This window comes from Esox lucius, chromosome 19 (genome assembly GCF_011004845.1).
Source record: "Esox lucius isolate fEsoLuc1 chromosome 19, fEsoLuc1.pri, whole genome shotgun sequence".
In the NCBI taxonomy this organism is placed as follows: Eukaryota; Metazoa; Chordata; class Actinopteri; order Esociformes; family Esocidae; genus Esox; species Esox lucius.
Genome location: NC_047587.1, coordinates 1,694,602 through 1,722,389, shown reverse-complemented (window position 1 = coordinate 1,722,389; position 27,788 = coordinate 1,694,602). Strand labels below are relative to the sequence as shown.

The 27,788-nt window shown below is 42.9% G+C and overlaps 1 protein-coding gene across 1 annotated transcript in view; it reads left to right on the top strand.

Moving 5' to 3' along the window:
* Window positions 1-27,788, top strand: part of megf11 (multiple EGF-like-domains 11) — a 289,636-nt gene that overhangs the window by 181,722 nt on the left and 80,126 nt on the right. The window contains exons 7-11 of the mRNA XM_034288058.1: window positions 14,792-15,038; window positions 15,126-15,246; window positions 16,650-16,786; window positions 19,916-20,128; window positions 24,051-24,225. Of these exons, the coding sequence (XP_034143949.1) occupies window positions 14,792-15,038; window positions 15,126-15,246; window positions 16,650-16,786; window positions 19,916-20,128; window positions 24,051-24,225 (893 nt within the window). The remainder of the gene's footprint in view (window positions 1-14,791; window positions 15,039-15,125; window positions 15,247-16,649; window positions 16,787-19,915; window positions 20,129-24,050; window positions 24,226-27,788) is intronic.

The following is a 27,788-nucleotide window of genomic DNA, read 5'->3' as shown; positions in this document are numbered from 1 at the left end:
CTAAGTTTATCGCAATTGTGCCACATGGTAATGCAACAAACTTATTTATTTACCGGCACATATTTTACCGCACAAATTGTTTAGCCAATTGTCGCCAGAAACCTATACCGACATGAAGAATGACTGGAGTCGCGGTTCATTTTGACAGTAGGCCTACATCAGCACAATTTCGAGACTTAATACAGCCAATCGCAATCCCAAATAAATGACTTAATATTTCTTTAGCCAAGGCATGAAAAAATTACAACATGCTATATGTCTGATTTTACACGAACACAAATAACATTCTTTTCATTTTATTTATCTGCGATAAGTTTCCACTATAGCATATCTGTGATGTTTTTCACCTTCTTAAACGAAGTAGCCTATAAATGACTAATTAGATTTGCGGGGTGTTGGTTGAACCACGTTGTCATAGCTGGCTAGAATTTTCCTGTTGTTATTTAAATAAATGTATTGATAATATAAAACTGGAAATTGTCAAAATGTTTAAAAATGAAAAAAATTTAAGGAGTACACAATTATTTATAATATTCTCTCGAGAAATATGACACTGCACATGTTAGGGATTGCTTGAAAATTCAAGAGACACGACATAACGTGTCTTTTGAATGTGTATATAGTACATTTATTGAATAATAACCAGTAATTAACCAGTCGTTAAAGCATTTATTTCCATATTTACAATGTACATTTACAAGATATCTACAATACCGAAAAATTATGTATAGGGCTATAGACTACACATTACAGGTTGACCTATCAGTTTTCTGTGAAGACAAATGTAGGAGAAAGAAGACCTGTTTACAGAAAAGGCTAAAATAAAATAGATTCTTCATTGGAAACCTGAAAGAGAGATGCAAAATTGTAGATTATAACATGTTGATGTCTGCGATTTCAATTCGTTGTCTGTGGTTTTAACTAGCCACCCAGTCTCCTTGCGTTAAAACATATACAGAGAAAGCAGCATAGCAAAGACAATAATACAAAAAAATTGTCAACCAAAAATTATAAGCCTAAAAAACATGTTGCGGTTATAGGGCTACACAACATTATTAAGGAACAACAAGCTTGATTGAGGAATGGACAAGAACTTTGTTTTAGGAAGGGAGGATGTAGGCTGTATGCTATAGCCAACAGCCGATGGTTTAAGGCCACATTGATGAAATGTTCGAGAGTGAAAAAAATTATTACAATGTCGCTAGCAAACCAAGGCAACAAAACCCAATGCTAACTAGCTATATTGCATGTAACCAAGCACCTCCAGTTAGATTAATGACTACCTTCACTCTCCTATAGAAAAACGAACCCATTCTTCATCTCTTTGTCGGAGGTGTACTTCCTATTTGTAGAGATCCCCGGGCTACTGCGCCCTCTGCTGTATAGAATAATATCTACACGCGTATACACGTGCATTCAGTCGTCTGGGTAGGTCGTCTATGACAGTGGACTGAACGTGTATACTGATGCGTCGTGTATACGGGTATAGGAACGTGTATACATGGGTGCATACATGTATACACGGTTACATAAGCAGTGGTATGCACGTTAGGTCGTTTAAATAGCTTATTAAAGTCCCTTTTCACCTGCCATAGTGTGTGTGTGAGTGTGTTTGTGTGTGAGTGTGTATGTGAGTGTGTGTGAGTGTGTTTGTGTGCGAGTGTGTTTGTGTGTGTGTGTGTGTGTGTGTTTGTGAGTGTGTGTGTGTGTGAGTGTGTGTGTGTGTGTGAGTGTGTGTGTTTGTGAGTGTGTGTGTGTCTGTGTGTGTGAGTGTGTGTGTGTGTGAGTGTGTTTGTGAGTGTGAGTGTGTTTGTGAGTGTGAGTGTGTTTGTGAGTGTGTGTGTGTGTGTGTGTGTGTTTGTGCAGTGAAGTACTAGTAAGGACCAGAACTCCTCAAAGCCTGACAACCAATCCAATCTTCCCTCTAATTTCTTCGGTTACTTAGAAAATGTCTAGTCTCTTGAGTGGAAACTGAAGGTTCTGAATATTCTGTGCAACTTGTGAACTTGCAAGTAGCCAATAGGCTATTGTGACTATTTGAGCATAATGTCAATCTGTGTGTGCCAAAACCAGTGGAGCATAACTATTAGCACTTTCATATAGAAATGCTTCTTTTTTATAATCTAGCCTTTGGTTGGTGTGCAATGGAGGCAAACATTGAATTAAACATTTGTACATTAGATCCTGACAGTCAGGATGTTGTGCTTGGTCTGTACCACTGTGGCCCACCACTTAAGAACATGAACGCCCATAATGCCTTCTAATTACCATACAGAGAATTAAACTGGGTCTAAATTGCAACAGCATTTGAAGTATTTTACAGATGTGAAGCAAGGACAATAATTTATGTAAAACACCAAAAATAGCTGTATTTGTATATCAACATTACATGAGGTTATATTTTACTAAACATTTTATGACAGCCTAAAGCCAACAATTATGAAATTATTTACATTTTCCTATTAGTTTTTAATGGAAATTGACCATTACAGAAGTAAAATTACATATTTTGCATATGAAATAATATTTAATAACTAATTGTCTGTAAAATAATGTAAAAGAACAAAGAAATTGGCACAAGTAAACGTATTTGAAGTCATTTATTGGAATTTCTTCATATTGATGCCATCTTGCTCTACCTACAAAAAAACGAAATGCGTAGTTACAGTTTGTTGCGTTATGGTTACAGAATTAAGGTTTAGGGCACAGTTTTAGTTTTTCCAGCTTCTAGACCAGAGGTGTTCCACGGAGGGCCAAGTATCTGTAGGCTTTTAGTTTTTCCTTTTAACTGGTTCCCAGTTGAGGATACAGGTGGCCGAAATGAGCTTTCTCCGCAGGGTGGCTGGGCGATCCCTTAGAGATAGGGTGAGAAGCTCGGTCACCCGGGAGGAGCTCAGAGTAAAGCCGCTGCTCCTCCACATCGAGAGGGGTCAGCTGAGGTGGCTTGGGCATCTGTTTCGGATGCCTCCGGAATGCCTTCCTGGGAAGGTGTTCCGGTCCCGTCCCACCGGGAGGAGACCCCGGGGAAGACCTAGGACATGCTGGAGGGACTATGTCTCCCGGCTGGCCTGGGAATGCCTCGGTGTCCCCCTGGAAGAGCTGGAGGAAGTGTCTAAGGAGAGGGAAGTCTGGGCATCTCTGCTTAGACTGCTGCCCCCGCGACCCGGCCCCGGATAAGCGGAAGATGATGGATGGATGATGGATGGACTGGTTCCCAGTTCAAACCTAAACAATGAGGTAAGGTTAGAATCTAACCAATTAGTGACCTAATTAGTCAATCAAGGACAAGGTGAGAGTGAAAACCTGCAGACAATCGGTCTTCCATGGAACCAGTTGGACACCTCTGTTCTAGACCACTGTTAGAAGGGAGAACTTAAACATCAGGAACATTAATAGAAATAACAACATTTGGGTTGTTTTGGCAAAGAGCTACTAAAAACATTCTGATCCAGATTCTGATTTTGTTTCTGTTTCTTACGATATAATGGCATCATGCCTTTAGTTCACTGCCTTTTGAATGTAAACATTTTGATTTATCGTGATTCAGTACAGAGAAATCACATTGTTAATCAAGATGAATTGCATTAACTAGTTCAACCTTGTGACAGACTAGTTAAAGGAGGAACAAATCTACGGTTAGGTTGAGGCCTTCATTTCCAGAGGTCACGGTTGGGGTCGACAACCCTGATGACTGGAATATCAAAACAGAATGTTTCAGGAGACACAATATATTAGGGCCCATTTGATGCACAGTAATGGCTCTATCAGATATGCAGCACCACGGTTAGCAGATGGATTAAATTACCACCCAATCTGACGGTCAGGGTCACAGAGCCCTGGGCTGGACACAGTCACTGTCTGCTAGCGTCTCAGGGAGAATGGAAACCTCCGGAGGCTGCGCTGCCCAACTGATGTTACTATGTCATTCAAATTGTCAGACATGGATATATTCTCATTCAGTGGGGATATCCATCAAGCCCCACAAGTAATAGAATAACCAGTGAGTGTTAGAATGCAAATACAAATGTTAATTTTGGACAATATTTATGAAACTTTTAAAATTAAAATAAAGAGATGTCTTCCACTCCTACCCTGAGCTGCACTTTTCACTCAGCCAGCTTTCCACTTTAGCATATTACCATGCTCAAAAAAACGTGAACACATAATCATCCCAGTATAACACCAAGTCAATTGAACTTCAGGGATATCAATCTGTCCAGTTAGGAGGAAGTGACAACAGGTGCACTGGAGAGGCAACAGCAAGACAACCCCCAAAAAGGGAATGGTTTTGCAGGTGGTGGCCACAGACAATTGCTCTCTCCTTATGAAATTCAACACTACTGTTGTTTGCTCCTTGGGGTTTAAGGCCGGGTGTCTCTGTAAAGCACTTTGTGACAACTGCTGTTGTAAAAAGGGCTTTATAAATAAATTTGATTGATTGATTGATTATCCTTCCTGACTGATTTTTGCGTTTTGCTAGTGTCCTTGCCACTACTGGTAGCATGAGGCAGTACCTGCAGCCCATTCATGTTGCATAGGTAGTTCTGCTCCTCCAGGATGGCATGTCCATATGTGCCGTTGCAAGAAGGTTTGCTGTGCCCCCCAGTACAGTCTCCAGAGCATGGAGGAGATACTAGGAAACAGGCCGTAACACTAGGAGACTGGCCCACACGTTCCCCAGACCTGAACCCAATTGAGAACCTCTGGGACGTTATGTATCAGTGCATTCGACACCGCCAAGTAGCACCACAGACTGTCCAGGAACTCACTGATGCCCTGATCCAGGTCTGGGAGGAGATCCCCCAGGACACCATCCACGATCTCATCAGGAGCATGCCCAGATGTTGTTGGGAGTGCATACAGGCACTTGGGGGCCATACACACTACTGAGTCACATTATGAGTCGCCGTGATGATTTACTTACTTTGATTCTCTCTGTGAGTTTGAATCCATCCCTCAATCGGTTGGTGATTCTGGTTTCCATTGACCATTTTTACGTTATTTTGTTCTCAAAGAATTATACAATGTACTGTAAAGATTTTGATCTTAAATATATTTAGTTCATTGAGACCCATTTAAGAGTTCTCATCATTGTTTGGACCAGTGTATATTGAAGTGTTTATTTTTTATTCTTTATTTACGGTTATCTTTCCCTTTAAGTTGATTGAGAACCCTTAAGACAGTGACCCGAAGGAATGATGACCCAAGGAACAATTACAGGGTAGGAAGAGGGGGTGAAGGAGCCAATCGGAACCTGGGGATAATTAGGTGTCCATGTTGGTATGACAATTAGCAAGGACATCAGAGATAACACTCCTACTCCCAGAATAAATGTCAGGACACCCATTTAACCTCCCATCCAAAAGACAGCATCCAATGCTGAGCTAAGTGATCTACCCTCCTGAACACTGGGATTTGATATTCAGACCTCTCCAGCCCCCAAGCCAGCCTGGCTTCCTGCTTAAGACGATGGTCCAGTGGAATAAGCCTCTGACTCCAGGCAGCATCGTTCCGTCTCATTGGTGATTGGTCAGAGCTGTCTAGCCCCAGGAGCCCAGCAGGCTGGAATAACCGCCCAGCATGTGGCCCTGCCAGACGGCCACCAGGACAGGAAATATTTCACCATTAATTCCCTTATAAACCATATTTATGAGGGAAATAATATAGAATTTCAACCAGCCAGACCCAGTGACTTGATCAGGAAATATAACATCGGATGGCTGTAATTGCAGTAGTTCACAATCGCTAACACACTAAAACTGGTACTATGAACAATGTCCACAAAATCATTCTGCAAACCTCTAGAAGCCAGAATATTTACCTAACCCGTTAAACGCTAATTACCTGTCAATATAGATTTTGTGTCATGTATTTAAAGTTTCTGAGAATCACAGTGCTTTTTGCAAAAAACTGAATCGGTAAAAATTGAAGTGTGTTTCAGTTCTGGCCTGCATGTTAAAAATTTTGAAATATGGTTGGACAAAAGGACCAAAATATCAAGAAAACTGTAAAAAAGGGTTTTACCATATTGGTTGTTAGTTGTAATTTGTAATTACTATTTATTGGAACACATAATTGACACTTTGATTGTTATTACTTTTCATTACTTTTATGGTTTTGATGTAAGCATTTTATTTTCTGTCATGTATTTAATATTTTAGAGTCTTAGTGCATTTGCAATTAAAATGGTTTATTTCTGCCGAATGTGTTTCAGTTTTGGTCTTCATGTTAACTGTTTTGAGAAAATCAACTCTGGTTAAACAAAAGTACTTAAGCAAAAAAAAAAGCTATGATTGGCGCATAACCTTAATGAAGGCTGTCTGATGGCTATGATCAGGGGGCGGAGCCTTAATAAAGGCTGTCTGATGGCTGTGATCAGGGGGGCGGAGCCTTAATGAAGGCTGTGTGATGGCTGTGATCAGGGGGGCGGAGCCTTAATGAAGGCTGTCTGATGGCTGTTATCAGGGGAGCCTTAATGAAGGCTGTTTGATGGCTGTGATCAGGGGGGCAGAGTCTTAAAGAAGGATATCTGATGGCTGTGATCAGGGGATGGAACATTAATGAAGGCTGTCTGATGACCGTGATCAGGGGGTGGAGCCTTAAAGAAGGATGTCTGATGGCCGTGATCAGGGGGTGGAACATTAATGAAGGCTGTCTTATGGCTGTGATCAGGGGGTGGGGCCTTAAGGAAGGATGTCTTATGGATGTGATCAGGGGGGAGGATCAGGCATGAATCCAACAGCTACACACATACTCACACAAATATACAGACACATACACGCACACACAATAAGCACAGCAGTAGGGAACCAGGCACCTGCTGGCCTGATGATGGGTCTGAAACCAGGCTGGACGCAGTGGGAGCCAGGCTATATAATAGTCTATGGTTGTCTGTCTCAGGGTGGACAGAAATATCCAGACACTCAGGCTGGATGGAGCGGGAGCCAGGCTATATAATATTCTATGGTTGTCTGTCTCAAGTTGTACAGAGATCCAGGCTTATTTTATCATGGAAAGATGTTTATCAATGTCCTTCAAACCGGTAATTGTGACCTATTTTGCACAGACTATTTTACCAGAACCCCTGATGATGAGAAAAACAGTACGAGGCCGTAGCTGACTTGATGTTAAATAGAATTATTGATGTTTTCTGTTGTTAGACATCTCTAACCATAGCCCTAACCATAAGCAGTAGGAGTTAATGGCTGAACTTTTAACGTCAGACGTATCTGTTTTCTAAACGCCATCGCATCGCCTGTGAGGTCACACTGAGAGGGCAGCTGTCTTCTAAACCCTATCGCATCGCCTGTGAGGTCACACTGAGAGGGCAGCTGTCTTCTAAACCCTATCGCATCACCTGTGAGGTCACACTGAGAGGGCAGCTGTTTTCTAAACCCTATCGCATCACCTGTGAGGTCACACTGAGAGGGCAGCTGTTTTCTAAACGCCATCGCATCGCCTGTGAGGTCACACTGAGGGCAGCTGGGCCACATTTCTGGTTTTCACTGGAACCAGACAACTTTCTGATGCAATCTGCTTCTGGCATCTTCCTCTTTCTTCAATCTCTTCTGTCTTTATCTTCTTCTACCTACTATCTCTTCCTCCTTTTACTCTTTTCGCTCAATTTTATTTCAATTTCAAGGCATCAGTGGCATGTAATGCATTTTCCATGGCCAAAGCAAATGTAAAATAAAAGGTTAATAACTGAAGTTAAATGAATTATATTGTAAATCTAAGGTAAACATTACTTTATAAATAAAGATACTGTCACATTTTATAGCAGCAGGACACAGGCACACTCAATCTGCAACATCACATACAATGACCGACACCAAACACAGGGAACTGGGCAAACTAAATAGAGGGGGAATCGGGTGCAAACAAGACACAGGTGAAATCGATCAAAGAACATAGAATCAGAACAAACAGAACCAAAATACATTTAACATGGAAGTGCAATAGCTGTTACAGATATCATTTCCAATGTTATTTTATATGGTATGAACAGTTTTGCAAGGATGTGGACATGAAGTATGATACAAATATTCATTTTAATATACATGTTGGTTCACTTTGTTCCTTGAGTTCTCTGATTATCACATAACAACATGTAAAATATATTTCTGCATTTATTGCACGTTACGCCTCGTATCCATCGACTGTGTTACGCCTCGCGTCCACCGACTGCGTCAAATGCATTGCTTACACTCATTTGTTGTCAATGGAGCTCTCCGATAAAATGTATTGGGAATGCTCCATTTGTCTGCATTGCATTGTGGATGATGCATGCATTCAATATTTTCAACTGTTGCATGATTTTTACTGCTGAGATATAGCTGAAGCTTTGAAATATTAAAGGAATTATTATAAGTTGTATATTCCTCAATGGCTTCTTGATGAGGCACCTCATATTATATATACATATATACACTCACCTAAAGGATTATTAGGAACACCATACTAATACTGTGTTTGACCCCCTTTCGCCTTCAGAACGGCCTTAATTCTACGTGGCATTGATTCAACAAGGTGCTGAAAGCATTCTTTAGAAATGTTGGCCCATATTGATAGGATAGCATCTTGCAGTTGATGGAGATTTGTGGGATGCACATCCAGGGCATGAAGCTCCCGTTCCACCACATCCCAAAGATGCTCTATTGGGTTGAGATCTGGTGACTGTGGGGGCCATTTCAGTACAGTGAACTCATTGCCATGTTCAAGAAACCAATTTGAAATTATTCGAGCTTTGTGACATGGTGCATTATCCTGCTGGAAGTAGCCATCAGAGGATGGGTACATGGTGGTCATAAAAGGATGGACATGGTCAGAACCAATGCTCAGGTAGGCCGTGGCATTTAAACGATGCCCAATTGGCACTAAGGGGCCTAAAGTGTGCCAAGAAAACATCCCCCACACCATTACACCACCACCACCAGCCTGCACAGTGGTAACAAGGCATGATGGATCCATGTTCTCATTCTGTTTACGCCAAATTCTGACTCTACCATCTGAATGTCTCAACGTAAATCGAGACTCATCATACCAGGCAACATTCTTCCAGTCTTCAACTGTCCAATTTTGGTGAGCTTGTGCAAATTGTAGCCTCTTTTTCCTATTTGTAGTGGAGATGAGTGGTACCCGGTGGGGTCTTCTGCTGTTGTAGCCCATCCGCCTCAAGGTTGTGCGTGTTGTGGCTTCACAAATGCTTTGCTGCATACCTCGGTTGTAACAAGTGGTTATTTCAGTCAAAGTTGCTCTTCTATCAGCTTGAATCAGTCGGCCCATTCTCCTCTGACCTCTAGCATCAACAATGCATTTTCGTCCACAGAACTGCCGCATACTGGATGTTTTTCCCTTTTCACACCATTCTTTGTAAACCCTAGAAATGGTTGTGCGTGAAAATCCCAGTAACTGAGCAGATTGTGAAATACTCAGACCGGCCCTTCTGGCACCAACAACCATGCCACGCTCAAAATTGCTTAAATCACCTTTCTTTCCCATTCTGACATTCAGTTAAATCAATTAAATCATTCAGGAGATTGTCTTGACCAGGACCACACCCCTAAATGCATTGAAGCAACTGCCATGTGATTGGTTGATTAGATAATTGCATTAATGAGAAATTGAACAGGTGTTCCTAATAATCCTTTAGGTGAGTGTATATTTATAGATATGCCTCTGTCTGCTCTGCCTTTCTGGTCTCTGCCTCTATGTTCTCTGCCTCTGCTCTCTGTCTCAATGTGATCTGCATCTGTGTACTCTGTTGAGTGGAAGGTAGCATTCCAATTTGATTTGTTTTATAGTTGGTTCTTTTCAGTGGGCCAAATTGTTCTCTCTTTTTTCTTTGGGTCTTATTGTGTTGCCTTCCTTGGGCTAGACCAGCTGGCTCAAGAGGTTTTTTGCTAGGTTCTCCCCCAGTGGATGAGGGCTTAGTTATGGTTGGTTTGAGAATCTCTTTCCTTTATATGGGTGTGAAATGTAATGTTTTCTTTATAGGTTATGATAACTAGTTAGTCCTAGTTCTGCTCTGTCTACAATATTTAGGATAATGTATCATACTCTGAGGATACTTTTAAATTACTTACATCTCCCCTTTTACTCTCTCTATTCCTCCTCTCTTTATCTCTCTATCCCTCCTCTCTTTATCTCTATTCCTCCTCTTTTTATCTTTCTATCCCTCCTCTCCTCCTCTCCTCATCTCTCTATCCCACCTCTCTTTATCTCTCTATCCCTCCTCTCTTTATCTATTCATCCTCTCTTTATCTCTCTATCCCTCCTCTCTTTATCTCTCCATCCCTCCTCTCTTTATCTCTCTATCCCACCTGTCTTTATCTCTCTATCCCTCCTCTCTTTATCTCTCTATCCATCCTCTCTTTATCTCTCTATCCCTCCTCTCTTTATCTCTCTATCCCTCCTCTCTTTATCTCTCTATCCCTCCTCTATTTATCTCTCTATTCATCCTCTCTTTATCTCTCTATCCCTCCTCTCTTTATCTCTCTATTCATCCTCTCTTTATCTCTTTATCCCTCCTCTCTTTATCTCTCTATCCCTCCTCTCTTTATCTCTCTATCCCTCCTCTCTTTATCTCTCTATCCCTCCTCTCTTTATCTCTCTATCCCTCCTCTCTTTATCTCTCCATCTCTCCTCTCTTTATCTCTCTATCCCACCTCTCTTTATCTCTCTATCCCTCCTCTCTTTATCTCTCTATCCCTCCTCTCTTTATCTCTCTATCCCTCCTCTCTTTATCTCTCTATCCCTCCTCTCTTTATCTCTCTATTCATCCTCTCTTTATCTCTCTATCCCTCCTCTCTTTATCTCTCTATCCCTCCTCTCTTTATCTCTCTATCCCTCCTCTCTTTATTCCAACTCTCATTATCTCTCTAACTCACCCTTCAGTGTCTTTGTATCCCTCCTCTCTTTATCTATCCATCCCCTCTCTTTATCTCTCTATCCTTCCTCTCTTTATCCCCCCTCCCCTTCCCCTCTGTTTCTATTTCTCCACTATCTCTCTTCTATTTATCCTCCTATACCCTCTTTCTTTTCTTTTCAGTCATTTTTAAATTAAAGTGCTTTATTGGCATGGGAAATATGTATTTGCATTGCCAAAGGAATTTAAAAATATCTAAAGCTATAATAAATAACAAAAGTGAAAACAAAAATAAAATAAAGCTGCAAGCAGTTCCATGCTATATCAGGGTACCCCCTGTGCCACCATCAAGACAAATTAGACATTTGCCAATAATTAGCTTACTCCTTTGCACACATTCCATAACATAACAAATACACAATAAAAGATTGCATGGTTTTGTGAAGTAGGTTTTTAATGTACTTAAATTTTTCAGAATGTTCTATTTTGCTACGTAATTTACAATGAAGCTCCAGTAGTTCTAGGTAAATCAATATGGACGCTATTTGGTCACAGTGAAAACACAACATTGGCAATCCCCAAAAGATGAATAGATGATTGAATGGTACATACCATTTAAATTGTAAATAATGAATGACAATCACAGGTTTTATAGTTTCTAACACTTTTTTTTTTCTAATCTCCATCATGGGCTTACTGCACAAGCCAACGAGTCATCTTTGATTTCAAATTCTTTGTGGGTCTGTAAGGTCTGAGGAAAATATGTGGTTCTAATGTGGTCATACATTTGGCAGGAGGTTAGAAAGTGCAGCTCAGTTTCCACCTCAGGTTGTGTGCAGTGTGCATAAAGTCTGTCTTCTCTTGACAGCCATGTCTGCCTATGGCAACCTCTCTCTATCTCTCTACCCCCTCTCTTTTCTTTCTTTCTATCTCCATCTCTACACTCCTCTTTCTCACTCTAATTGTTATGTTTTTTTATTATCGGATTTATGCCAGCCTATTAGGCATTGTAATTATACATAACACCATGTATTGAGTTCAGATTTCTGTTTGGACTCCTGGAGGAATAGGGTGTGTTGGGCACACACACAGGCTGATGGGGATCCTAATAGATACTACTCTCACCACTTCTCAGTTCGGTCTTCTCTAGATCAGCATCAATACGTTTCCTGAGGTTTGGAGCAGCTGCCACGCAAATGACCCTGAGCTGTTAGGAGTGTATGTGTGTGTTAAGCCACCCTGGCACATTAAGGTTGAAGTGGTGGGGGGGTTGGGGCCATAGGGAGCCAGGGCAGTTGTCAGATTAATGGATAAGGAGTTCAGCCTGGGTTGCCCGGTTCTGTTCTGCTTTATGTTTGCCCATTTATTAACACTCATCAGTCTGGCTGGGGTCCAAATGGCACTCTGTTCCCTAGATAGATAGGGTTCCACCATTGCCCAGAGCCCCATGGGTCAAAGCTAGTGCACGGTGAAGGCGCTAGGTTGACAGTTGGGACTCTGCCTCATTCAGCCACCATCAGTCAGTCAGAGCTCATCAGTGTTCTAGTGCCTGCTCAGCCCACACAGGCTAACACAACATTCACACCACCACTTCCAGACTGACACAGGCCAGCGCCACCCACCCAGAGACCTCACCCAGATTCAGACAAATTTCCACCACCCACGCAGGCCCAGCTCCAGGATGACATGGGGGCATTTCTTCATCCACGGGTTTCATAATTTTTCTGTCAGCATTTGAAAACTTTAAAGCTTATGTTAGTGGCTTTAATAGGTATATGGTTTTGGGGTAATTTTTCATTGAATTTATTGGAATATTTGTTTGAATGTTTAATGTGAGCATTTTGTTAGATAATCCTACTAATATTAGAATCATATACATTGTTGATTAAATATAAATGTACATTTTTGAAAGTATTATTTTGACTGTATAGCCTAATGTACTGCCTTTTTTTAACTTACAGTGAATATTTGATCCCCTGCTGATCTTGTACGTTTGCCCACTGACAAAGAAATGATCAGTCTATCATTTTAATGGTAGGTTTATTTTAACAAAAAAATCCATGTAAAAAATTTTATAAATTGATCAGCATTTTAATGAGTGAAATAAATATTTAACCCCTCTCAATCAGAAAGTTGACTCCCATGTGTCTTTTAGTCTTGAAGGGAGTACTCCTAGTCTCAGCTTGTTACCTGTATAAAAGACACCTGTCCACAGTCAATCAATCAGATTCCAAACTCTTCACCATGGCCAAGAATAAAGAGCTGTCCAAGGATGTCAGGGACAAGATTGTAGACCTACACAAGGCTGGAATGGGCTACAAGACCATCACCAAGCAGCTTGGTGAGAAGGTGACAGCAGTTGGTGTGATTATTCGCAAATGGAAGAAACACAAAAAAAACTGTCAATCTCCCTCGGTCTGGGGCTCCATGAAAGATTTCACATCGTGGAGTTGCAATGATCATGAGAACGGTGAGGAATCAGCCCAGAACTACACGGGAGGATCTTGTCAATGATCTCAATGCAACTGGGACCATAGTCACCAAGAAAACAATTGGTAACACACTACGCCATGATGGACTGAAATCCTGCAGCGCCCGCAATGTCCTCCTGCTCAAGAAAGCACATGTACAGACCCGTCTGAAGTTTGCCAATGAACATCTGAATGACTCAGTGTTGTGGTCAGATGAGACCAAAATCGAGCTCTTTGGCATCAACTTAACTCGCCGTGTTTGGAGGAGGAAGAATGCTGGCTATGACCCCAAGAACACCATCCCCACCGTCAAACATGGAGGTGGAAACATTATGCTTTGGGGGTGTTTTTCTGCTAAGGGGACAGGACAACGTCACTGCATCAAAGGGACGATGGACGGGGCCATATATCGTCAAATCTTGGGTGAGAACCTCCTTCCCTTGGCCAGGGCATTGAAAATGGGTCGTGGTTGGGTATTCCAGCATTACAATGACCCAAAACACATGGCCAAGGCAACAAAGGAGTGGCTCAAGAAGAAGCATATTAAGGTCCTGGAATGGCCTAGCCAGTCTCCAGACCTTAATCTTATAGAAAATCTGTGGAGGGAGCTGAAGGTTTGAGTTGCCAAACATCAGCCTTGAAACCTTAATGACTTGGAGAAGATCTGCAAAGAGGAGTGGGACAAAATCCCTCCTGAGATGTGTGCAAACCTGGTGGCCAACCACAAGAAACGTCTGACCTCTGTGATTGCCAACAAGGGTTTTGCCACAAAGTACTAAGTCATGTTTTGCAGAGGGGATGAATACTTATTTCACTCATTAAAATGCTAATCAATTTATAAAAAATTTCACATGGGTTTTTCAAAAAAAAAAATCTGTATCTCACTGTTCAAATAAACCTACCATTAAAATTATAGACTGATCAATTTCTTTGTCAGTGGGCAAACGTAAAAAATCAGCAGGGGATCAAATAAATTTTTCCCCTCACTGTAGGAATTATCTTAGTTTCAGCAGTCACAACTACATCAAAACATGTCCACAAACTACGTCTGGGTCTACATTATTCCTCCTCCGTATTCCTTATTTTCCAAGCGACTAGGATCGAATCAGCAGCACATGCACAAAGCACAAAGCACACCCCCACAATTGTTCTTTGGTGCATAAAATTGTGTCGACAACATCTTGTCAGCTGGGGCCATAAGGTACAAGTAGAATAATTAAACAGCAGTGTAGCCTCCTTTTTGGACACTTCCACCCAAATTGCATGATAAACCTTGGAACAAGGTTTGCAGCAAACTTATGTTTATGGATAAACAATCCTGGGGGACAAGAAACCCAGGCTTCCACCCACCCAGAGACCTCCTCACCATAGGTCCTAACATACTTCAACAACACTATCTTGACTGTCTGTCTGAAGCCAGAGTACACTCACCTGCCCGTCTGTCTTTCCCCAGGTTGTGAGAGTGACTTCTGGGGACCCCACTGCAGTAACCGGTGCCAGTGTCAGAACGGGGCCCGGTGTAACCCCATCACCGGGGCGTGCGTGTGCACAGACGGGTACCAGGGCTGGCGCTGCGAGGAGCCCTGTGAGCCAGGTCACTATGGCAAGGCGTGCCAGCTCACATGCCAGTGTTTGAACGGGGCCACCTGCCACCATGAGACTGGGGAGTGTATATGTGCCTCAGGGTACTCCGGGGCCTTGTGAGTATTGACAGTAGACACCCACACTGTCTCAGCAGGCTTCTGCCAGGGTGTGTTCTCTGTGTGGTGACGCTGTGTCTCTTGTAGCTGCGGAGAGCGGTGTCCCTCTGGTAGTCATGGACAACAATGTGATCAGAACTGCCCCTGTCAGAATGGAGGAGTCTGTCACCACGTCTTGGGAGACTGCTCCTGTCCTGCGGGCTGGATGGTAGGACCTGCTGTCCGCACATTTTTAACATTCAACGTTGTAGTTCCTCCCCTGATTCCCAACCTGTGTGAGCGCAACCCCCCTCCCCCACCAAATACCCACCCAGGTCCTGACTATAACCCCCTCCCCCACCAAATACCCACCCAGGTCCTGACTATAACCCCCTCTCCCACCAAATACCCACCCAGGTCCTGACTATAACGCCCCTCCCCCACCAAATACCCAGGTCCTGACCATAACCCCCCTCCCCCACCAAATACCCAGGTCCTGACCATAACCCCCCTTTCCTCGCCAAATACCCAGGTCCTGACCATAACCCCCCTTTCCTCGCCAAATACCCAGGTCCTGACCATAACCCCCCTTTCCTCGCCAAATACCCAGGTCCTCATTATAACCCCTCCCCCACCAACTAGCCTGAAGATAGTATTTTTATGTTTGTTTTTCAACTGCTATCTCTTTCATTGTGTGGGTCAGTTTTTTGGGGTATTTGTTGTTATGACATGCATTTTGACCGTGAGAAGACTTGACCAGATCATTCTCTTTGTCTTTTTCATTTTTAATTATTATTGTCAGTCTTAATTGTATTTTAAATGCAGTAAAGAGGTTAATAGATCGCTACGAAACAACCAAAATGACATGACAACGCTTGATGGAAAGATGCCTTAGAGAACAGCTTGTGAATCTCTTCATTGCCCCCCAGAAAAATGTGCCTACATTTAGGCTAGAATTGTTTTGAGTATTTCACCCTTTGTTTAGGTAAAAGTCTGAGTGGGATGTTTGTATGGATGTGTTATGGTGTCAAACCAAATATATGAGTATTTTGTTTGTATGGATATCAATCCAAATGTATGAGTATTATGCTTGTATGGATGTCAATCCAAATGTATGAGTATTATGTTTGTATGGATGTCAATCCAAATATACTGTCATTGACAACTATCTGCTGAAACCATCTTTTACCACACTCAATTTCTTTATGCTAGCAATGCAATTAGCTGATTCTGTAGGTACGTTCTCAACCTAAAAACTGTTTCTGAAATATATATCAACGAAAACAACCGAATAAATCTAAATTTAGTCATTATTATTGTGGGCCTGTTATAAAACATACATCATAAAGGATCTGACAAATATTAATCTTATTGGATAAGAGTTTTTGACTATGAGCCAATGACAGTGTCCTAATGGTTATCCCTAAAGAGGGTGTGGCTTTCAGCATTCTATTGTGTTCCAACATCCTTACCATATCTATTATCAGTCTCATTCTTAATGGACATTTTAATTATTGTTCTCCTTGTTACTCTCATTCTTATTTTCATGAACATTTCATGAACATTTTATCTGGTTGTCATTGTCATTCATGTCTCTGCATGAGAAAGATGTATATCTCTGCTTGTTTCCAGGGCTCTGTCTGTGCCCAGCCGTGCCACGCAGGCAAGTACGGCATCAACTGCAGCAAAGACTGCTCTTGTCGTAACGGTGGACTGTGCGACCATATCTCCGGGCAGTGCCAGTGTACCGCGGGCTACAGTGGACGAAGGTACATCACGTGCATTACTCTGCCTTATTGACTTCCTGATTGATTACTTCCTGACTGACTACTTCCTGATTGACTACTTCCTGATTTACTACTTCCTGTTTGACTTCTTCCTTATTGACACATCTAGGACAAAGCGGCTCAATTGAAGTAAATAAAATAAAATGTTCCACAAGTTGTCATGAAGGCATCTGAATCCATTGTGTGACAAATACTTATTAACCACATTCATTCTCCTTGGGAAATTTAGTCCACCACCCTCATATGTATTTATGGATGTCCACCACCCTCATATGTATTTATGGATGTCCACCACCCTCATACACATTTATGGATGTCCACCACTCTCACACATGTTCATGGACGTCCACCACTCTCACACATGTTTATGGATGTCCACCACTCTCACACATGTTTATGGACGTCCACCACTCTCACACATGTTCATGGACGTCCACCACTCTCACACATGTTTATGGATGTCCACCACTCTCATACATGTTCATGGATGTCCACTACCCTTAAACATGTTTATGGACGACCACCACACTTATACGTTTATGGATGTTTACCACCGTCATACATGTTTATGGATGTTTACCACCGTCATACATGTTTATGGATGTCCACCACCCTCATACGTGTTTATGGACGTCCACCACCCTCATACGTGTTTATGGACGTCCACCACCCTCATACGTGTTTATGGATGTTTACCACCGTCATACGTGTTTATGGATGTCCACCACCCTCATACGTGTTTATGGACGTCCACCACCCTCATACGTGTTTATGGACGTCCACCACCCTCATACGTGTTTATGGATGTCCACCACCCTCATACATGTTTATGGATGTCCACCACCCTCATACGTGTTTATGGACGTCCACCACCCTCATACGTGTTTATGGACGTCCACCACCCTCATACGTGTTTATGGACGTCCACCACCCTCATATGTGTTTATGGATGTCCACCACCCTCATACATGTTTATGGATGTCCACCACCCTCACACATGTTTATGGATGTCCACCACCCTCATACGTGTTTAATGGATGTCCACCACCCTCATACGTGTTTATGGATGTCCACCACCCTCATACATGTTTAATGTTTATTTAGCTCTGATAGCACAAAGTCAATGTTTCTTGTCCTCTCCTGTTTTCCTCTTTTGTTCTCACCTCTCTATCGATCCCATTCTGCATTCCATCCTGCCTGGTATGTACTCATCCATTACAAATAATAGGCTTATGTAAGGGACTCCTCTGAAACCCACATATCTACACACATGTTCACACACACTTCCATTATTTTAGACTAAGCTGTCCTGTATGAAATGATTGCTGCAGCCTAAAGCCTTTGCCTCCCGGATCAACATTCTTCCTCCCAGAACAAGACTACTCTTTTCTTCTAATATTTCCCTCATTCATTGGGGAAGTGACAGGGGAATTAACCTGGAAGTTTAAGTCTCCACCTTCACGTCATCCACCTCACCCCACCACCCAAATGGTGCTATAACCACAGCACACCCCAACATTCACCCTATTCTAATAATAGTGGCACTAATTTTACTCAGACTAGATCAGAAGCACCATAAACAGATGACGGTGCCTTTTGAGGCAGGCTGATAACATGGACACGATGTAATTTAAACATGAAGCATAACTAGTCCATTTGACAATGTAATTGAGCCATTTATCTGGCTGCTAATGGCTCGGCTTGACACCTGAGATTGATATTGTGTCATGCAGAGTGTTACTTAAGGTCTTGTAAAAGTCTCCTATCTCACGTCTCTTTCTGCTTTCTCCTTTTCTTGGTCTCTGTCCCTCATGCTGAGAATCCACCTGTCTGTGATTACAGTCATGCTGTTGCTAAATGCTGATGGTGACCCTGCTCACCTCCAACTCCCCCTGTAGAGTAACATATTTGCCCTGATTTAAAGGTGTGGGGAGGGGGGCTGGTAGCTGCATGGAGGAGCCTGGGAAGAAGAGTTTTCCTGGGGAGTGGGTCTGCTGATGATGCAGCTCTCTTACAGACTACCTCATCTAGACCTTCTGATCTAGACTATCTATCTAGACCTTCTGATCTAGACTACCTCATCTAGCCCTTCTGATTCAGTCTAACAGACTACCCATCTAGACCTTCTGATCCAGACTAACAGACTACCTCATCTAGACCTTCTGATCCAGACTAACAGATTACATATCTAAACTTTCTGATCCAGACTCCCTATCTAGACCTTCTGATCTAGACTACCTCATCTAGGCCTTCTGATCAAGACTAATAGACTACTTATCTAGACCTTATAACTAGACTTTCTGATCCAGACTAACCGACTACCTATCTAGACCTTCTGATCTAGACTACCTCATCTATGCCTTCTGATCCAGACTAACAGACTACCTCATCTAGACCTGATCCAGACTAACAGATTACCTGATCTAGTGTCTCTGATGCAGACTAACAGGCTACCCCATCTTGACCCTTTGATGCAGATGAACAGATTTTGTGTCTCTGATCCATTTTTACTGACTAAATCATCAAGATTCCCTGATTCAGACTAACATAGTAATCTACACCCTCAGATACGGTCGTACTACATCACCTGTTATCTCCTATTATTATCACCTATTATTTGTTCTGCATCCAGTCCAGAACAAATTACCTTGTCTAGACCCCCTGATCCAGTATAATATAGTAGCTCCTCAATACTTTTGTATTAACAGGAAACACATTTTTTAATTGTAGCAGAATCATAGATGCTAGGAACATTCTTCACCTAGTGAAAGGTGAAATTCTGCTTAGAAGAATGCATCTTCCTGTGTGAATCACAGCTGGAGATGTTCAATCTCAAACATAGCAATTCTGGCTCCTGTAGTCTATCAACAATATTCTCTCTGTCAGGAGGAGTGCCTGGTCAGTGTAGGTTGATGTGTATATTCTCTCTGTCTCCAGATGTCAGGAGGAGTGCCTGGTCAGTGTAGGTTGATGTGTATATTCTCTCTGTCTCCAGATGTCAGGAGGAGTGCCTGGTCAGTGTAGGTTGATGTGTATATTCTCTCTGTCTCCAGATGTCAGGAGGAGTGCCTGGTCAGTGTAGGTTGATGTGTATATTCTCTCTGTCTCCAGATGTCAGGAGGAGTGCCCGGTCGGCTTCTACGGCCCTCAGTGCAGCCTGCAGTGTGACTGTTATAATGGGGCTAAATGTTACCATATCAACGGGGCGTGTCTTTGTGACACCGGCTTTAAAGGACATGACTGTCAGGAGCGGTTCTGTCCTCCAGGCCTGTACGGACTCATCTGTGACAAGTACTGTCCATGTAACGCCTCTAACACTGTCAGGTAACCAATTCACCTGTCAGTACTGTCTATGTAACTCCTCTAACACTGTCAGGTAACCAGTCAGTCAGTCAGTACTGTCCATGTAACTCCTCTAACACTGTCAGGTAACCAGTCAGTCAGTCAGTACTGTCCATGTAACTCCTCTAACACTGTCAGGTAACCAATTCACCTGTCAGTACTGTCTATATAACTCCTCTAACACTGTCAGGTAACCAGTCAGTCAGTCAGTACTGTCTATATAACTCCTCTAACACTGTCAGGTAACCAGTCAGTCAGTCAGTACTGTCTATGTAACTCCTCTAACACTGTCAGGTAACCAGTCAGTCAGTCAGTACTGTCCATGTAACTCCTCTAACACTGTCAGGTAACCAGTCAGTCAGTCAGTACTGTCCATGTAACTCCTCTAACACTGTCAGGTAACCAGTCAGTCAGTCAGTACTGTCCATGTAACTCCTCTAACACTGTCAGGTAATCAGTCAGTCAGTACTGTCTATATAACTCCTCTAACACTGTCAGGTAACCAGTCAGTCAGTCAGTACTGTCCATGTAACTCCTCTAACACAGTCAGGTAATCAGTCAGTCAGTCAGTACTATCTATATAACTCCTTTTACACTGTCAGGTAATTTGTCAGTCAGTCAGTACTGTCTATATAACTCCTCTAACACTGTCAGGTAACCAGTCAGTCAGTCAGTACTGTCTATGTAACTCCTCTAACACTGTCAGGTAACCAGTCAGTCAGTCAGTACTGTCCATGTAACTCCTCTAACACTGTCAGGTAACCAGTCAGTCAGTCAGTACTGTCCATGTAACTCCTCTAACACTGTCAGGTAACCAGTCAGTCAGTCAGTACTGTCCATGTAACTCCTCTAACACTGTCAGGTAATCAGTCAGTCAGTACTGTCTATATAACTCCTCTAACACTGTCAGGTAACCAGTCAGTCAGTCAGTACTGTCCATGTAACTCCTCTAACACAGTCAGGTAATCAGTCAGTCAGTCAGTACTATCTATATAACTCCTTTTACACTGTCAGGTAATTTGTCAGTCAGTCAGTACTGTCTATATAACTCCTCTAACACTGTCAGGTAACCAGTCAGTCAGTCAGTACTGTCCATATAACTCCTCTTACACTGTCAGGTAATCAGTCAGTCAGTCAGTACTGTCTATATAACTCCTCTAACACTGTCAGGTAATCAGTCAGTCAGTCAGTACTGTCTATATAACTCCTCTAACACTGTCAGGTAACCAGTCAGTCAGTCAGTACTGTCTATATAACTCCTCTAACACTGTCAGGTAACCAGTCAGTCAGTCAGTACTGTCTATATAACTCCTCTAACACTGTCAGGTAATCAGTCAGTCAGTCAGTACTGTCTATATAACTCCTCTAACACTGTCAGGTAACCAGTCAGTCAGTCAGTACTGTCTATAGTACTTAACATTCAATCAAATCAAACATTGGTTATTTATAATGCTGTTTTACATCAACGGTTAGTCAGCCAAATGTCATGTGTTTTTACAGTCCTGATTATTTGAACAGACTACGTATCCACTGGCTTTATCTCTCGCTAACACTAACCTCATCACCCTAACACTAACCCTAACACTAACCTCATCACCCTAACACTAACCTCATCACCCTAACACTAACCTTACCACCCTAACACTAACCCTAACACTAACCTCATCACCCTAACACTAACCTCATCACACTAACCCTAACCTCACCACCCTAACACTAACCCTAACACTAACCTCATCACCCTAACACTAACCTCATCACACTAACCCTAACCTCATCACCCTAACACTAACCCTAACACTAACCTCATCACCCTAACACTAACCTCATCACACTAACCCTAACCTCATCACCCTAACACTAACCCTAACACTAACCTCATCACCCTAACACTAACCCTAACACATACCTCATCACCCTAACACTAACCCTAACACTAACCTAATCACCCTAACACTAACTCTAACACTAACCTCACTACCCTAACACTAACCCTAACACCAACCTCATCACCCTAACCCTGACACTAACCTCATCCCCCTAACACTAACCTCATCACCCTAACATTAACCCTAACACTAACCTCATCACCCTAACACTAACCTCATCACCCTAACACAAACCTCATCACCCTAACACTAACCCTAACACTAACCTCATCACCCTAACACTAACCTCATCACACTATCCCTAACCTCATCACCCTAACACTAACCCTAACACTAACCTCATCACCCTAACACTAACCCTAACACATACCTCATCACCCTAACACTAACCCTAACACTAACCTAATCACCCTAACACTAACTCTAACACTAACCTCACTACCCTAACACTAACCCTAACACCAACCTCATCACCCTAACCCTGACACTAACCTCATCCCCCTAACACTAACCTCATCACCCTAACATTAACCCTAACTCTAACCTCATCACCCTAACACTAACCCTAACAATAACCTCATCACCCTAACACTAACCTCATCACCCTAACACTAACACTAATCCTAACACAAACCTCATCACCCTAACACTAACCGAATCACCCTAACACTAACTCTAACACTAACCTCATCACCCTAACACTGACCTCATCACCCTAACACAAACCTCATCACCCTAACACTAACCTCATCACCCTAACACTAACCTCATCACCCTAACACTAACCTCATCACCTTCACACTAACCCTAACAATAACCTCATCACCCTAACACTAACCTCATCACCCTAACACTAACCCTAACACAAACCTCATCACCCTAACACTAACCCTAACACTAACCTAATCACCCTAACACTAACCTCATCACCCTAACACTAACTCTAACACTAACCTCATCACCCTAACACTGACCTCATCACCCTAACACAAACCTCATCACCCTAACACTAACCCTAACACTAACCTCACCACCCTAACACTAACCCTAACACCAACCTCATCACCCTAACCCTAACACTAACCTCATCCCCCTAACACTAACCTCATCACCCTAACATTAACCCTAACACTAACCCTAACACTAACCTCATCACCTTAACACTAACCTCATCACCCTAACACTAACCCTAACACTAACCTCATCACCCTAACACTAACCTCATCACCCTAACACTAACCCTAACACTAACCTCATCACCCTAACACTAACCCTAACACTAACCTCATCACCCTAACACTAACCTCATCACCCTAACACTAACCCTAACACTAACCTCATCACCCTAACACTAACCTCATCACCCTAACACTAACCCTAACACTAACCTCATCACCCTAACACAAACCTCATCACCCTAACACTAACCCTAACACTAACCTCATCACCCTAACACTAACCCTAACACTAACCTCATCACCCTAACACTAACCTCATCACCCTAACACTAACACTAACCTCATCACCCTAACACTAACCTCATCACCCTAACACTAACACTAACCTCATCAACCTAACACTAACCCTTACAGTTTGGGCATCCACCCTAACACTAACCACTGTCAGAATATTTTTTTAATTTAAAAAACGACTTGGTAACTCATTTGTTTGACTGTCTTGTTCGGGTACAGAACAACAAGCTGACTTGATTGAGGCAGAGGGGCCATGGAAGACACCATACATGTACTGCTCTAACATTTATTACAATTAATTAAATCGACATTATCATGGAGGGATGTTTTGGCCTCAGAGTTTGGATACTTCAGGAAAGGTATAGTTTTAGACCTAATTGGCATGTAGTCTGTTCAAATAACTGTAAAAACATAATGAATTACTAACTGTTGAGATAGAAACAGCTTTGTAAATAACTGTGATGTTTGAGTGATTACATGTTAACTTGAAAATGGCTTCATATGTGTAAGTGATGTTTTAATTGTTGCTTGTCTCTGGTCCAGCTGTCACCCTCTGACTGGCGAGTGCACCTGTACTGCTGGGTGGGCGGGGCTCTATTGCAACGAGACCTGCCCACCTGGTTACCACGGAGACGGATGCCAGATGCCGTGCAGCTGCTCCAATGGGGCCAGCTGTCACAGAGTGACTGGAGCCTGTGTCTGCCCTCCTGGTTACATGGTAAGGGTTTGTGTCTGTCCTCCTGGTTACATGGTAAGGGTTTGTGTCTGCCCTCCTGGTTACATGGTAAGGGTTTGTGTCTGTCCTCCTGGTTACATGGTAAGGGTTTGTGTCTGTCCTCCTGGTTACATGGTAAGGGTTTGTGTCTGTCCTCCTGGTTACATGGTAAGGGGTGGTGTATGTCCTCCTGGTTACATGGTAAGGGGTGGTGTCTGTCCTCCTGGTTACATGGTAAGGGGTGGTGTCTGTCCTCCTGGTTACATGGTAAGGGGTGGTGTATGTCCTCCTGGTTACATGGTAAGGGTTTGTGTCTGTCCTCCTGGTTACATGGTAAGGGGTGGTGTATGTCCTCCTGGTTACATGGTAAGGGGTGGTGTCTGTCCTCCTGGTTACATGGTAAGGGGTGGTGTATGTCCTCCTGGTTACATGGTAAGGGTTTGTGTCTGTCCTCCTGGTTACATGGTAAAGGGTGGTGTCTGTCCTCCTGGTTACATGGTAAGGGGTGGTGTCTGTCCCCCTGGTTACATGGTAAGGGCTTGTGTCTGCCCTCCTGGTTACATGGTAAGGGTTTGTGTCTGTCCTCCTGGTTACATGGTAAGGGTTTGTGTCTGTCCTCCTGGTTACATGGTAAGGGTTTGTGTCTGTCCTCCTGGTTACATGGTAAGGGGTGGTGTATGTCCTCCTGGTTACATGGTAAGGGGTGGTGTCTGTCCTCCTGGTTACATGGTAAGGGGTGGTGTCTGTCCTCCTGGTTACATGGTAAGGGGTGGTGTATGTCCTCCTGGTTACATGGTAAGGGTTTGTGTCTGTCCTCCTGGTTACATGGTAAAGGGTGGTGTCTGTCCTCCTGGTTACATGGTAAGGGGTGGTGTCTGTCCCCCTGGTTACATGGTAAGGGCTTGTGTCTGCCCTCCTGGTTACATGGTAAGGGTTTGTGTCTGTCCTCCTGGTTACATGGTAAGGGGTGGTGTATGTCCTCCTGGTTACATGGTAAGGGGTGGTGTCTGTCCTCCTGGTTACATGGTAAGGGGTGGTGTCTGTCCTCCTGGTTACATGGTAAGGGGTGGTGTATGTCCTCCTGGTTACATGGTAAGGGTTTGTGTCTGTCCTCCTGGTTACATGGTAAGGGGTGGTGTCTGTCCTCCTGGTTACATGGTAAGGGGTGGTGTCTGTCCCCCTGGTTACATGGTAAGGGCTTGTGTCTGCCCTCCTGGTTACATGGTAAGGGTTTGTGTCTGTCCCCCTGGTTACATGGTAAGGGTTTGTGTCTGTCCTCCTGGTTACATGGTAAGGGTTTGTGTCTGTCCTCCTGGTTACATGGTAAGGGTTTGTGTCTGTCCTCCTGGTTACATGGTAAGGGCTTGTGTCTGTCCTCCTGGTTACATGGTAAGGATTTGTGTCTGTCCTCTTGGTTACACGGTAAGGGGTTGTTGTTGTCTTCTTCAATCAGTCACATATATTTTGCAAATCCCTATTTACATCAGCAGTTGTCACAAAGGGCTTTGACAGATACTCAGCCTGAAATTCAAAAGAGCAATAAATAACAAGGATAGGATAACTGCACAGTGGCTAGGAAATATTCCCTAGTAGGATTGAAACCTGGGAAGAAACATAGAGAGAGGCTGGATACAGGGACTGGCCAGACCTCTTTTGGCTGTGCTGGTGAAGATTATAAGAATGCATGACCTGATGTGGGCCACATCAATGTTTTTGTTTGTTCAGATGACCAGCAGGTCAATATATGCAGGGGCGCTGTGGCCAGAGTCTTTAGGCAGAGTCCATATCAGCTATAGAACCAGCTGGACATGGACAGGAACAACCAGGTGGGGTTTGACCAAAGTCTTTGAGCAGACTGCATATCAGCTGTAGAACCATGTGGACAAGGACAGGAACGACCAGGTGGGCTGTGACAGGAGGAATCATCAGGCAGCAATTAGATCAGCAACCTGACCAGGAAGACATTTCGGTCCGGGACATCTACGAGTCGTCAAGCCTTATAGTCCTGAGACGTTGTTCAAGGGCTCATGTCCTCCTAAGATTAAACAGGACCCAAGACAAAATACTAGAGAGACCAAAGGATACCTCGGCATATAGTTCAAACTGACTCATATCCCAGTTTTACAGTGTAAAACTACAGGGCAGTCAGACACTAGTTCTGCAGTGTAAAACTACAGGGCAGTCTGACCCTAGTTCTGCAGTGTAAAACTACAGGGCAGTCTGACACTAGTTCTGCAGTGTAAAACTACAGGGCAGTCTGACACTAGTTCTGCAGTGTAAAACTACTGGGCAGTCTGACACTAGTTCTGCAGTGTAAAACTACAGGGCAGTCAGACCCTAGTTCTGCAGTGTAAAACTACAGGGCAGTCTGACACTAGTTCTGCAGTGTAAAACTACAGGGCAGTCTGACCCTAGTTCTGCAGTGTAAATCTACAAGGCTGATTACTGTGTTCTGTTTCTATTACTGAACACTGTCAAGGCTGAGTGTTGTGTTCTGTATCTGATTACTGAACACTGTCAAGGCTGAGTGTTGTGTACTAATAATATCCTAAATCTTGAAATCCCTGAAAAGCAGGTTTGATTCCTGGGACTAACATATGTTAAATGTTTGTTTAAAATAGGAAATACAAATGCTTATGTAAAAGAGGTGATACAGTAATATGTTGCATATGGAAAAACAAGAAAGGTACAAAAACACATGCAAAAGCATACACACACATCAACACGCGTATACAGAGGGTTAACTAAACATTATTCTGATTAAAAAGGAAATGCTGATGATGAAATATTAATGCAAGCTGTAACCCAGTTGGTAGATAATGGTCTTGATTATGCTGGGACAGTGGGTTTGATACACTGAAGATGTATAGGTACATAAAATATGGCATCTGCTATATTTTATATATATACATATATATAATATGTGTAGATATATATATATATATATATATACTTATATATACATTTGTATATATATATATACAGTACAGGCCAAAAGTTTGGACACACCTTCTCATTCAATGTGTTTCCTTTATTTTCATGACTATTTACATTGTACATTCTCACTGAAGGCATCACAACTATAAATGTGGAATTATGTACTTAACAAAAAAGTGTGAAAACATGTCTTATATTCTAGTTTCTTCAAAGTAGCCACCCTTTGCTGTGATTACTGCTTTGCACACTCTTAGCATTCTCTTGATGAGCTTCAAGAGGTAGTCACCTGAAATGGTTTTCCAACAGTCTTGAAGGAGTTCCCAGAGATGCTTAGCACATGTTGGCTCTTTTGCCTTCACTCTGTGGTCCAGCTCACCCCAAACCATCTCAATTGGGTTCAGGTCCGGTGACTGTGGAGGCCAGGTCATCTGGCGCAGCCCTCCATCACTCTCCTTCTTGGTCAAATAGCCCTTACACAGCCTGGTGGTGTGTTTGGGGTCATTGTCCTGTTGAAAAATAAATGATGGTCCAACTAAACATAAACCGGATGGGATGGCATGTCGCTGCAGGATGCTGTGGTAGCCATGCTGGTTCAGTATGCCTTCAATTTTGAATAAATCCCCAACAGT